The following is a 14,472-nucleotide window of genomic DNA, read 5'->3' as shown; positions in this document are numbered from 1 at the left end:
TGCATCTTTTTGACACATATCGCATTTTTCTTGCCTACATTAGGACGCTTTCGGAGGCGGGATGTGCATGCAATCTTCCGCTATAAAGCACGTGCTAGATGTCACATTAGTGCAACAAAAAACGAGGGGGTCTTCTCCTCTATTAGCTGCGCATTTATCATTTAATTGAGTTAATTTATCGCAACGAGCTCGCCTCGGATTCCCCCCTGCCCTGTACGGATTGGCATCGATGAAATCAAATTTTACCCATTATTTCCGCGAGCGCTCGTGCGCTGGGGCGAGAAATCAAATTGAGCGGCTTCTAAAGTGCGTGTCGGGTGGGTGGCTGGTTGTTTGTTGCCAGGTGTATTTGTGTGTGGATGTCGGTTAATTAAACGTTCAATTATGCAAAGAGGAGATACCTGCTGCTCCAGCGATCCAAGCGGCCAAGGGTTTCCGGCAGCGCGAATTTGAATTCGCCTCTCGTGGTTTGGCGGGAGGAAGACATAGCCTAGGCCGCCGCCATTATCAAATTTTATCCATTTAGCGAATTGGCAGGTTATGGTTTTATTAGCTCCTGCTCGCGGGAAGCCATGCGTATTTGAGGTGAAAAGAAGGAGAGAGAATCACACATATAATCACGATTTGGATCAAGAATTAATTGTTGGTTTTTCTTACTTCTGACAGATAATAATTTCCTTTCGATTTTTTAACACCTCACAACGCACAAAGTATGATTATTTTAAAATGGGAAGGTTATAAAAAAAACGCAGGAAAAGCAGTGGGTGGTTATCTCATTCCTAATAATCGATTTTCCTTTTCGCAGGAATGCTTGCACAAACCATTCTAATATCCTTTTTTCCCTCGTTTCATTCTCAGGACGGGTATAGTTTTCCGGCCCGGAAGGCGTATTCGATTGCGATATATCGGATCGGAAACCAGACGAGTCAGCTGCAGACGACAAATGGATTGTAATTGCTGTCAGCGCCATCATTGCCTGCATCATCGTGGACGACGAGCTTATCAGCAACAGCACCAGCAGCAGTTGCCGCATCGAGCGTAAGCTGTTCACGGCGCCTTAAAACCCGTCGATCGCGCCACCCGCCTTGTACCGTAACTGATGCGCCCGCGTGGGGCCCCGGGTGGTACCGAATGCATCATCAACAGCGGATGCATTAGCGCGAGAGAAGAAAAAAGCGGTAAGTATCACCGCGGCTTATGAAAGCAGTAGCTTGCTGTTTATTTTTAGGATTTCTTAATTTGGGGTCAGTGAAGAGTCGTCATCCACACGCCGGAAATTCGCAATTCGCTCGTCGCACGGGAAGCAAACATTTAATCAGCTTGAGCACACCACACAAATAGATGTGCGATTGATGGGATAGATAATGCCAGGATTGACTAATGAACGGTGTCCTCAGCCGATGATGATGACGATACCGGATAAGCTCTACCCGCGCTCCAACGAACACTTGACATTGATCGGATCCTCGCAGCGTTATTCTAAAGTGCAGCCGGTGCTCAAACATTTGCCAGCCCCGACCGTGCATATGGGAATATTATTGCGTGCGAGACTCACGGTACAATATTGACTGTCGGCAAATGTTAGCTTAATGCGCGGTACAATTGGTGACGAGCGTAAAAAAAAGGATGGTGTGACATCGACACACTGACTTTTGATGGGTTTTATCACTCAGGATGCCATTGGAGAGGATTAAAGTCCTTTGTTATTCTTGTAATTTAATATCAATTCAGAAGAGGCTTTTAATGTAATAGAAAAAGTCGCTGGAGCGGGGTTAAATTTGTTAAAACAGGCAAATATGTAACAGTGGCGTCGTTTTTTCCCCTTATGATTGCATACTTTAAGGCGCTGGATGTATCTTACCCTTTTGAATTTTCCATTAATCCGCTTGTTCTTCACTTTAAAAGCACTTGGATACCGTTCAAATCCCATCGGAATGGTTAACGAAACCGTCCATCTCGTACACCCATTCCACTACGTCAAGATTGATATGTGTCCGGTGCACACAAGCATTTCCACCACCTCCGTTTGAAGACTCCGGTGAAGAAAATTTCGGTTCGCTTCGCTTGCTGTCAATGTGTCGTGAGTCAACTTTTCTGATCCCTTTTCCTACGAGACCGACCGAGCTGGTCATCGATCGCACCTCCGCACGGACACGGGTCGGACGTTTTACGCTCGCCTGGCCGCTTTGCTTTTGACAGATGTCAAAGGACGCAGCAGGAGCCTTTCGGAGGAGGCAACAGGGGTAAAAGTTGCAAGAAATTTTCCTCCAATCAAATCCTCCGCCACTCCGCATCGATCGATGTGGGACGAAGCAGGCAACAAGAGTGATTAATTGGAAGGTTTTGTGTAAACATCGCCATCCTCCGTTATCATAATGCGGTTCGCATTTCTATCGATGATGAATCGATCCCGGAGATTGCTGCCTTAAAGTCTCCGTTCAGTTTTGCGGGATGTCACCGCACTTCGAGCTGCCTTTCTTCGGAACGGCAAACGTTAATGCATGTTAAAGTCCACAGGCGTCTGTCATACTACGTGATGAATTCCATTACAGCTTTTCAACGCCATAGTGCCTTTACGAGACGCTCGTCACTAGATGGGCACCTGTTGGATGTGGTTCTCGTGTGTGTCGAGATGTTCCCTTTTTTTGTTGGTTCGTGTACTCTCCCTTTGTGGTCGATAAATCCACACACTACCACCACCATATCACCGTTGTTAAGTCCACTGTCGAAAGGTTGCTTTCGTCGTGTATTAACTGGAGCAGCTTTTGGCACGTCATAAAACCTCAAACGTGCACATCCTACTAACCACGTTAGTTACGTCCGTCGACCTGTTCCTCTTTCGCCCTGTGTCTGGGTGTTACATCTCCAGCCTAGTAATTCATTGACCCTGACCGTGCGAGCTGGAGCGTCTTTTTAGCGCTTTTGCGCCCTGCCCATAAGAGATAGATGCCACTATTGGTGAGAAATTTATTATGAAAAAAAAAGTTTGCACGAAGAGGAGCACAGTCGCGGGAGTTCAGTCACACGCGGTCTACTCCGAGGAAGAAGAGTTATAACCTAGTGTGTAACTTTTTTTTCTCTCTCCTCAACTAATCGACAGCAATCCATCATTCTCGTCTAGGTGGGTGCAAAATCAACTGGCAGAAACGGGGTAGTTCACGTGTGAAAATACCTATCTCCATAGACTATCACAGACCGTCCGTGGTGCTGTGGCGCCATCTGCAACCGTACAGACATTGAATTAAGAATGTTCCTAGACAACCAACGCGAGCTGCCTGCGCCGTGCATGCGGCAAACGACCCAATTTGAAGAACGATTTCGAATCTGCTCGGCGGTATAATTATGCAACGCAGTATGCAAGGTGCATCCCAGGCATGCCGATTCCCAGGTCTATAGACACAAGATGGGCACTCTTGATGGCGCCCCTAGTTAAAAGCTGACGGTTGTAAAGTGATAGACGACAGACGGGATCCCGTGCGGGGGTAGAATTTAAATGTGATTTAATTCGTCATCGTGTCTCGCGCAGTGCGTTGGGTTTCCCACCTTTCTGGCTATTCTGACGGGAGAACCCGTCAGAGCATTTCTCACACCGTCCAACCACCGAGCGGTGCAATGGGCGAACTTCCGCCGAGTTTGCCGACCATTTCACAGCTTTGAATTTTCACAAGTTTTGCTGCGGAAGTGGAACCAGCTGGAGGGGGTGGAGATGAGAGAGCAAGGGAAAAAAACAAAAAAAAAAGCCCTGTAAAACGGGAAGCTGTTCCGGTACGAGCCGGCGGTAACGCTCAACCGACCGTTGAGAAGTAACTGCATATTCGGTGTGAGATGGTCACGTCCGGCGGTTCGCTGTGACGCTCGGTTCGGTATGGATGGATAAAGGCGAAGCCGAAAGCTGCCGTTTAATTGGTATTTTCTTCGGTATTTTCGCACATTTGTTGGGCGGTGTGGAGGTGAGTTTCATGCCTCAAAGCACGAGGATAAACGATCATAATTTCAACCTCATTAGCCACTATCCAGCCACTCAAGGGAGTGCCTTGGAAAAGGACTGCCTAATGTGAAGAGTGCACGTACGTGTAGTAACCTTGTAGAAGCAATGAACAAGCGCCACTTAAAGTGAGCTGAGTTCTCCCCCCGAAAAAAAGGCAACAAGAAATCCTGCTAATTCTCATCCTAAAGAGCCTTGTGTCGTTAAGAGTCGCAAACCAAGCTGTGTTTGTTATGTTGTTTTTGGAGACCTGGTTTTTGCTTCACAAGAAGGCACCTTCAACCTTCAACCTGAACCCTCGCTGTTAGTCCATCGTTCCAACGCGATGACATCAACCCTCGGCATCGCGGTGATTATGCTTTGTATGTATCACCTCGATCCTGTGCTGCTTAGACAAGGAAGAAGCCTCCGCCACCAGTCAGGAGCCTTCTGACTCATCCGAGGTCGCATTCGAATGGACAAAACATTGTGGGTCCAGAATGATCTGTTCTGCCTCTGCTGGCTCGTTAAATTCACCTCGCTGACATCACTTTACCTGTGTGAATGCTGTGTGAATCGTGTGTAGCAGGGCCTCGTGAAGATCCGCACCGAGAACAATCACCCGCTGTGTACATCACACAAATGATTGTGCATTGACTTGGCAAATCCGCGACGCGGCCATCCCATAGGCTATAGATCTGTCGAACATGTTCGAATGGGTGATGAATCAATCGCCCGTTTCTAACGTCGATTCAAAGAGTATATAGGGGTTTTATGAGGAAGTAGGGGGAGGGGGGGGGGGGGACCGGCAATCGGGTTGAGTGTTATATGTGCGGGACAATAATAATCGTGTTCCCTTCCATTTCATCTGAATTGCTGGTTGATGCTCGCCCCGCTTTATCCATCAGTGTACTGATTTCGTATCTCTCTCTCTCTCTCTTTTTTGTGTCTGTCTCCGCGTGTTTGATTGCAGATTCATCGGTGGAAATTGGAATTCCTCGACGCGTACCGCAACAGCAGAAATCGGCACGGGATATTAAAAACGATGACACAGTTTTGCCCTACCACGGTGCGGAGTGTTTGAGAGATCACAGCCACCAGCTCGGACGCTGGTGTTCGGAATCTGGCCCATCATATAGCTCACCCACATATAGCACATAGCCGGGACACCGCACCACAACTGCTGGCTCACCAATCAACGAACGTACGAACTCTACAAAACCCTGCCAAATCTTTTGGACCAAACAAAAACAAAAAAGAGAGAGGAGCGTAGCGCACCTGACCAACCTGGAAGCAGAGTGCCAGTCGGCGAAGTAAAGCTTTGTTTCTAATCGTCACCGGAGTACACATAAACGGCCCCAAACTGAAGCTCCCGAACGTGATCAGAATGCGTCGTAACTGGCTTCTGCGCTGCAGCATCCTGATCAACGTGGCGGTGGTGCTGTACATCGGCAGCCATCTGCTGATCGGCAGCGGCAACTTTGCCCTCGGCCCGGCCTACATCATATCGGATGAGGTGCTGAAGCAGCAACCAGCGGACCAGTACAAACAGTATCTGCCCGCCCAGCAGCAACGGTTGCTCGAGGCGGAACAGGCACTGTTTGAGCAGCAGCAGCAGCAGCAGACGCTACAATCAGCCCAACAAGGACACAGTAGTTTAGTGTTAAAAATTCAAGAAAATGGGGTAAGTTTTTGGGGATGGCGAATTGAGAACGGAGATGCGCTCCAAGAAGTAACGAAGAAAAAGAGAGCAAAAGAAGCGAAGGGTTGTGACGCATGCAAGACTCATTTAAGCCATGTTTTAAGCGCAGTGCCCTCGGAACTGACCTCCCCCCCCGAGAAGTACATTAGTTAGAGTTTGCTTAATGAAGTTTAATGTCGCATTCACGGTGCCATGCGGTGTGCGGTGCGGTATGGACTTTCGGATCTCTCTTCTACCTGCTACTTCAAGCCCAAATTAAGCCTTTTGCAGGCTTAATGTCGAAATTTGTCAGTCGCAGTTTTTTGGACCAGAGGTAACCGCGTTGTTGCTACAGGTAGCAGCGGCGATCGTAAATGGCAAAAATGACTAATGGTGTCGACGTCGCGACGTGAGTTGATTGCCACTGCCAACGGTGGACGGCCGTTTAATGAGGATGCAATGTGTGGCGTACTTGCGTGTATTATAAACCCAGCACAGCCACACCGCCAAGCGCGTCTCGCAAGACTTTGGCTTCTTAAATTGCCTAAAAATAGGACCCCGAAAAAGACATCACTTCTAACAGCCGCCATAGGTTTTAGAGAAAGTCTCTGGTGCGTTCTCGTGCCCGAGAGCTGATGAATATTCAAACGCAGTTGTTAAAGAAGTCTAGTAGTTTGCTTTACGACAGAAACACCGAACTAACGTTACCGGGTACGGGGCCCAACGCTACGATTGAACACTTCTTTTATGGATATTTTATTCCTTGCACACCAGCACCAAGTCACGGAGCACACGGATATGGGTCCGTTCGGTTGGCTATGCATGCCGTCAGTCGCATGTAGAGCAGATTTTGCCACCGGCCCCGGGACGCACACGAGACTGGTGCGGAACCCGAAACTCTAGCAAACGAAAACAAGACAGCCCAAGCTGGATCGAAGTTTTGTGGACGCGGACGTTCTAGCGCATCCATCTCGGCGGCCAATATCGATCGGGCAATTAGCATAAATAAAAATTTCAGAAGATTTCTCGCTCCATCTCTATACCGCTCGGTCACACCACCAAAACACGGTCGGAAGCCGTTAAATCGAATTTCGGTAAAGCTTCGAGAACGGACAACACAGTCTAGCCGAAACCGATCACCGCACAGCCTCTCACTAAAAGCGTGTTCCGGTGTGTGTGGGGGGCTCGGGAGCTTCAGCGGGCACCAATTAGTGCTATTGGATTGGACCGAAGTAAAGGAGAGACAAAAAAACAAACCCCAAGAGCCTCCAAAACGCTCAAGGCTTTTTCGTCTTTTGGAGTGGAATTTTAAGAAATTCATCTATTTGTGCCAACTTTATTTTTATTAATGTGAAGAGCTATCGATTGCTGCAAACCGAAAGATGACGTTCTACGCGGTAGAAGAATTCCAGCCTCCCTTTATGCCAATTCTCTGAGTTTCCTTGTCCAGGTTCTGCCGGCTGTGCTTTTGGGCACAACCATTCGACGCGATGCGGAAATCACTTTACCGGCGGTACGTCTTGTTTGTCATATTTACCGTAAGTCCTCCCGCGAAGCGCGTCGGCAAGACGAGAGAGACATACACGGGATGATAAATATTTGTACCGCGCGCCGACAAAAAAAAAAAACCCCGCACAAGATCCGACAGCGACATATCGGAATCGGGAACGCTATCAATTATGTAGGGAACAAGGGATAACCGAAGAGAGAGAGCGAGAGAGAAGAGGGAGGAATTAAGTTTGCCAATGTGATACGTTGAACTGTGTTTGTGTCTCTGCTTGCGCGAATACAAATGACCACCGCGACACCGCACCGTTTCTTTAAGGCGACATGAAGTTCACATTAATGCGTCGTCCTGTGTGCGGCGAGAGACGGCTGGGGGATTGGGTGGATGCCGGAACCCGCCAGGATGGATGTCATTCGCGACGCCATCATTTATGCACCGTCTTTTGTGTGGCTCGTCCGAAAATCTGTTAAGCTGCTGCGACACACCGGTGCGCGCGCGACCCGGTTTGGCATTTGGCCATGCGAAACTTTTGTTGGACGTGATTGCACGATTTAAAGTTTCAGCAGGAAGAAAATTAGGTCATCCGCAATGGAATGTGTGTGTGTGGGAGCATCGCGTCGCATCGCCGTATGATTGATGCCTAACCCTCCTCCTTTGTGCTCCTTGTGCGATTGCAGATCGGTGTGCAGGAAGTGGTCCAGCAGACGCAACAGCAGCGACAGTCGGTACCGAACGGTGCCGGTACCCAGCAGCAGGACCAGCAGCAGCTGATGCTGGAAGCACGAGATGTAGATAACAGTAATCTTAATGTAGACGATAGTCGTTTCGATGTGCCAACGGAGAAAAGCACCGTCCGGAAGATGGTCGGTGCCGATGTGCTTTACCAGGACGGGCAGCAATCGGCGGGCGGTGGTGGCCCTGGCGGCGGCGGTGGTGGTGGTGGTGGTGCGACCGGGGTGCTCAACGGTAGCGATATCTTTTCCACCACCGCATCCATGGATGTCGAGGCGAAGCTAAGGTAGGTGAACCGCTAGAAGAGTGTTTCCATTCTGGAACGCGCGGGGTAATAGCAATTCTAATATATTCTCATCCATTCTCCCTGCCAGATCGCTGCTCAACTGCCACGACCGTGACTACGAGCCATACATCGGACAGCGGGGAGACTTTTGGGTGTTGCGGAACTACATCCGGGCGGAACACGGTGACCTGCGGTGTCACGAAACAATCACCTATACAACGCACGCCGACTACACATTTCTGGACAATTTAGTACCACTGCTGGAAAGGTGCGTGGAACGGTTGGAACAGTGGGAGCACATGCAAAGGCAGGGCTAAGAGTTTGATTTTGCTTACCTCGCTATCGTTACAGGTGGAACGCTCCAGTTAGCCTTGCGCTTCACGCACCCGGCACGGATTTTGTGCCCACGATCAATTCAATAAAGTATCTAAGAGACTGCGTACCAGAGAGTCATTTAGTCCGACAGTTTGTCACATTTCATATTTATTTTAGTAGTAAACATATTCCAAAACTTGTGAGTATTTCTGGGATAGAACGAGGCTAGAATCTCCTCCGATTTCTAACGTCACCCTTTTCCTCCCACGGCAGGTTCCTAAACACAATCAAGTATTAGACACACCGTACAACTGTTCGCTGGCGATACCGTACTTCAATGTGTCGGCGGCGCAGCTTTACAAGACGCAGAAGAAGCTCCTGTATCCGGTGAACGTCGGCCGGAACATTGCGCGCGATGCCGCAATGACCCATTTCCTTCTAGCTAGCGATATTGAATTGTATCCCAACCCGGGGCTAGTGCATAAGTTTCTCGAAATGATCGCACGGAACGAACCGGTGCTGCAGCGCAAGAATCCAAGGTACGTCCTTTCTTTTGGTCCCCTTAGATGAGTCGTTTTAACTGATTTGTTTTGACTATCTATTGTAGAGTCTTTCCTCTGCCGATATTTGAAGTAGATAATAATTCACCGGTGCCACGTGATAAAGCGGAACTGCAGGAGCTGTTGCGCACGGGCAAAGCGATCCCGTTCCACAAGCGCGTCTGCTCCAGCTGCCATGGTGTACCGAAGTCCAAGGAGTGGATCGCCGCCAACGAAACCGACGGTGAGTGCCACTATCTTTACTAGAATTCTGAGAGCAAACCATCTAAATCATTCTTCCCCGGTTATAGATTTGGGCGTGTTTCACATTGGCAAACGAATCGGTTACTTTGTGCACTGGGAACCGATCTACATTGGAACGCATGCCGATCCGCACTACGACGAGCGGTTAAGCTGGGAGGGGAAGAGTGATAAAATGACGCAGGTAAGTGTTGTGGAACTCGATTTTTTATATAAAAAGGTCTAAAACATTGGGTTCTAAGTTCAAAAACTAAGGGCGGCATTCGAGATAGTGATGGGCAATATGATGGTTTGGTCGGAATCGATTCCGGGGCGCTAAGAATTTTGCGGATTCGATTCCGAAGAGTAGGTCCGGAGTGAATTTCGGTACCAAATGCGGATTCGGATCCGGAATCAGGTAGTTCCGATTCCGAGCGCCCATCACTAATAATCGAGATGCATCATACTACTCTGTCTACTTCAAGTAAACAACTGGCGCAGTTTTGAATAGAATTAACTTAAGATTCGTCAGTTTAGCAGCTATTTTTGATCGAAAGATATCAAGCTGTTCTATAAAAACTGTGGTAATTGTTTAATTAAAGCGGACAACGTTAGAAGAATTCTGTGAACTTTACGTTCCTTGGTTTTTAGAGTCCTGCGAGACCTCGAAATAGAAATAATATTAATACATCTGTTTAATGTTATAGGGTTATGCACTGTGCGTCCTCGACTACGACTTCCACATACTGGACAACGGGTTCCTGGTGCACAAGCCGGGCATCAAGGTCCTGAAGAAGGACCCGAAGCGTGCGATGCTGGCCGCCAAAACGAACCAGCTGATCAAGAAGATCATCTACCCGGAGCTGCAGGTCATGTACGGAACGCGCAAGGGCTGTGCTGTATAGTTGAAGGGGAAACAACATTAGTATAAGGCCAACGATCCCGCTGGCAGCGATAGTACTAATGGTGGCGGTAGTAATGGTGCTAGTGGTGGTGTACGTGGTGGTGGTGGTAATACTAGGGGTATTATTGGTAGACGCTCGCGGACCATGATCTCATCGTCCTTTGGCTCGGCGGCCGGATGGTCCGCCCTGACGCTAATGTCCGGTGCCCCGGCCGGGCCACACCGGGCCCACGTTGGCAACCGGCGCAAGGTCGGCAAACCGAAGGGTTACATCCGCCGACGAAGACGACGCCGATGAGCGCACGGTCCATGAGGTTTGCCGCGGTCCCAGCTTCTTGCTGGGACGGGCATCGATGTCTACAGGGAATAAGAAATCATATTTTGCATAAGTCTTGTGTAGGTGTGCTTCGTTTACGCAACAGCACAATGGAAACGATCGGGTTAAGATGTTTGTATTAAGATAGCGATGTCCAAAACGCGATCCGGACCACTGCACGCGGATTGCGGGAACGAATCGTTTCCTGGATAGTGATATTACCTGAGGACACTTTAGTTACGGTCTCTAGTACGATAAGGATGGCCAGGGCTGGATCGCCTAGTGTGATAACGTAAGCGAAGATCTGTCAGAGTCTGTAAGATGGAGGTCGATTTTAGCACATAATGTCCACTGCACGAGCCGACTGCTCGAAAGAAGGAGAAGGAGGAAGAGGAGTGGTGCATGAAAGCCACAGACACACGATAGTAGCACCCTGCTAGATGCATAGTCATTCGGTTCGATGGTTCAATGTTTCGATGTGTGGATAAGAGCTCGATAGTGTACTATTGATGCAGAGTTTGGCCCGAGAAAGCTAGGTTATACAATTGGCATCAGTTATGATTTTATGACGAAACTTTACACAAACCAAAACTTTTCTTCCTAACGCCCATTTTTATCGGAACCTCTCTATCCCCCTTTCCCTTGCAGCTCAGCTGTCATACCCACATCCTTCAAACTATTCCCGATTTTAGTTCTTACAAAACGGTAGTAATCTTAAAGCGCAAAGCAAAGGTATCATCCATTATGCACATTGTATCATAACGACAGCAACTAACTTGGTAGATATTTTACAAAAAAAACGGCACATTTTGTGTGTAAGAAACGAACAAGCGAAAAAAAAGAGATCATCAAATGTTAACAGCAGGAGCAAAGCAAACAAAACAGAATTAGTCGAACCAAGCGAAGAACTGATCAAAGAAAGGAAGCGAAAGAGAAGTTGAAGTTTCGAATTTTTACGCTGACAAGCGAGCCTGGCCGTATCTCGAAAGTAAAGGAAAGGATCTTCAGTGGAATCCGCAATTTGGAGCAAGGCCGAGCGATGTTTAACCGAATCGCGGCAAAACAAAAAGACATGTGAGTAACAATAATTTTACCCCCGGAAAACAAAAAGAAAGCTAAAAAAAGGAAACAGAAAAAAACATGAAAACATGTAAAAAGGATTAGGATGCTTTGTTTCCAAAACGGCAAAATGGTTTTTGAAACCAAAATGATTTAACGTTTTTCACGCAATTTGTTCCAGTGTTTTGTTACACTGCTTTGAGCGTCTTTGTCTTGCTAGTTGTGCACCCGTTAATGCACTTTTATCTGCTTTTTGTTATCCTTTTACTTCATGTTTTTGTTTAACTTTTCCTATCAATTATAGAGGCTTTTTTATGCTGTTTACTCAATTTTCGTATACAGTAGTGATGGGCGAGTCGAGTCGAACCTACCGGGTCGTAACCTTCCGCAAGCGATCCGAATCGTTCTCTGCTACACCTACGGGTCAACGCGAACTCGTTGCACCCGGTGGTCGAACTCGCTTCCCATTGAAACGAACTCGACTCCGGATGGATCCGTCGTAAAAGAGTCGTACGGCCCATCATCAGTATACAGGCAATGCAATTTCTGTTTTCGCGCTTAAAGCAAATATGCAAAACAAAAACAAAAATAGTTACATATCGAAACATTTTAAACAGTAGTGTGATAAACTAGCTTATTACTCTACCAAGTCACGCGAACAACAAAACATACAACACGAATCCCCTCTATACCGTATACTTCTTCCTCGTCTCCTAATTAGCATTAACGTAGGGCGGTTTCCCTTTGCTAGTTTCCTATTTTACGCATTAGTATGCGAAATTAATTTAACCACACAAAGAAGAAGAAAAAAACGAACAAACTAAACGTTACAAACCGCAGGACGACCGTTGAAATCGGGTAGCTCCCGGTCACCCAGTAAATCTCAGCCAATCTCTCGGTAGTGTGTTTCCTTTTACGTCTCCATAGTAAGTGCCTTATTCGTATGAAGAACAAGACGAACGAACAAAGAAAAAAAATACGATTGCTAAACACAGCGCATAAAACACGCAAAAAACACAATTCTTAAGTAATGAGAAAAGAAATCAAATGCCGTAAAAGGGATAAAAAAATTATTGAAAATAATTGGAGAATTTGGGACAAAAATCAGAAGCAAAAAATTCTCAACACATTGAGGCGAGAACAGAAAGAGTTGAACCAAAACACATGAAAGCTTACACTATTACTCCACTCAACGAAATAGAGGGAAACTCATACACCTGAAACACATTACACACGCACACGGAAGTTTCTTGCATGATACACTCACACACTCATACACTCATACACTCAACTAAAGGATATTTTAATCGATCAAAAGCATTGGGTTGTATATCGTTCCAATCAATTTCTACACTCTCTATCACTGTTTCTCTCTATTCTCTCTCGTTCGCGCATTACGTTAACCCTTTTGTATATATACATTTGCTAGCACTTTAGCTGCTAGGTTAAGTTAATCATTATCACGAGAGAGAAAAAAAAATCCTCCATTTGCAAACTAAGCTCGAAGTTAGTTAGGTAGGCCCGTTCCACTAGTTTCCCCCATTGCCTAGCGTAGGAAGGGGACGAAATTCAAATTAATCGTGTCTATTAATTTTCATTCCTTCTCGTGGTTTCCTTCCTTTGAACAAAGTGAGTGGGATAGCTTGAAGGAGAGGGAGAAAACAGAGCTTTTGGGAGTGAGAGTCACTGGCGGCAATTCTGTGTAAAAAAATATATTTCAGAATTATGAACGAAACGTATGAAGAAACGAAAGGAGAACAATCAGAAAGGCACTAGAAAGAGCACAAAAGATCGGTCTCCTTCTTCCGAAGGCAGTTTATATTAGTATTGGTGATGCGACTCTTATCACGGGTCCACTCGGAGTCGAGGACGTCCCTGTAAGAAACGAGTTCGACCGGTGGGTACGGATAGACCACTAGGTGGAACGAGGTTCGGGTCAATCGTTCCCAACTCGTCCCAGTCCAAGGGTAGATCCGTACCTATGGGTCGAACTCTTATATACTTAGCTGCACCCACAGATCTACCCGAATTCGTTGGAATTGGCAATACGAACCTACTCGGTAGGTTCGAATTGACCCGACCATCACTAGTTTATATGTCTACTTCACTGAAGTTCACTGTCAGTCGATGGACCCCGTGACGCAAATTCGCTTCAAACGTAGTTTTTTGCCGCCCAGTGATCCCACTCTCCTTGTTGTTCGCCCCAACAAGAAGGAACAAATGATTGTACATAGGAATTTTTTTTCAGTTATCGGCCAACTAGTATTTTCTCTTCGTTTTTTTTCGTTCCCTGATTTGCATTGCGTAAAGTAAGGAGAAACCGTACGCCCAAAAAAAACCCCGGCGATAATTACTAAAGTAACTAATTGTGTACACACAGGGTACAGGATACATGATAACGAAGTGGAAGGAACGAAATCAACCAGAAATGGATAGGCTGGATAATAAGGGAGGATGGAGCAGACAGTTCTCGGGAGTAATAAATGTATTTCCATAGAAGTGTTCCTTTTTTTAAAAAGAACGCTATTCGGTGCTTACTTGTTCGTGCGAGGCAAATGTTCGTGATGACAATGACTGTTTACACACTCCTTAGGAAGAGGGTTTTTGCATATTGACTCTCGAAATTACAGGAAGGGCTTCGAAGATTTTTGTACGCTTTTCCAATACTTTTTACAAGCATCCCATATAAGTTGGGTTCCAACACGAAAAATGTGTAGGAAACCGTAAAAAAGTCTATTGGATACCGACTTAAAACTCCCAGATACCCTGTGAGAAATTTGTTATTGCTCAGATAACTAACTGATTGTTTCTCTGAAATCTAAAGGACAGGGGAACTCTGAATTAGGCGATATTGAAGCAGATGACGTGAAGAGAGATGACGAACTTCAGATGCACCGAGGCGTCAGTGGTGAAGGTCTTGACACGTTAG

The 14,472-nt window shown here is 46.8% G+C and overlaps 1 protein-coding gene across 6 annotated transcripts in view; it reads left to right on the top strand.

Moving 5' to 3' along the window:
- The window catches only part of LOC118510796 (beta-1,4-glucuronyltransferase 1), an 84,757-nt gene extending 70,693 nt beyond the window's left edge, over positions 1-14,064 (top strand). For all 6 annotated transcript variants that reach the window (XM_036053102.1, XM_036053106.1, XM_036053105.1 and 3 more), the window contains 9 exons: positions 859-1,178; positions 4,938-5,648; positions 7,830-8,170; positions 8,259-8,438; positions 8,522-8,684; positions 8,759-9,024; positions 9,093-9,268; positions 9,336-9,469; positions 9,972-14,064. In XM_036053102.1, coding sequence (XP_035908995.1) covers positions 5,352-5,648; positions 7,830-8,170; positions 8,259-8,438; positions 8,522-8,684; positions 8,759-9,024; positions 9,093-9,268; positions 9,336-9,469; positions 9,972-10,169 — 1,755 coding nt within the window. In that variant the 5' untranslated portion in view covers positions 859-1,178; positions 4,938-5,351 and the 3' untranslated portion in view covers positions 10,170-14,064. The remainder of the gene's footprint in view (positions 1-858; positions 1,179-4,937; positions 5,649-7,829; positions 8,171-8,258; positions 8,439-8,521; positions 8,685-8,758; positions 9,025-9,092; positions 9,269-9,335; positions 9,470-9,971) is intronic.
- The last annotated feature ends 408 nt before the right edge of the window (positions 14,065-14,472 follow it).

This window comes from Anopheles stephensi, chromosome 3 (assembly GCF_013141755.1).
Source record: "Anopheles stephensi strain Indian chromosome 3, UCI_ANSTEP_V1.0, whole genome shotgun sequence".
Taxonomy (NCBI): Eukaryota; Metazoa; Arthropoda; class Insecta; order Diptera; family Culicidae; genus Anopheles; species Anopheles stephensi.
This window is presented reverse-complemented; position numbering and strand designations above follow the sequence as displayed.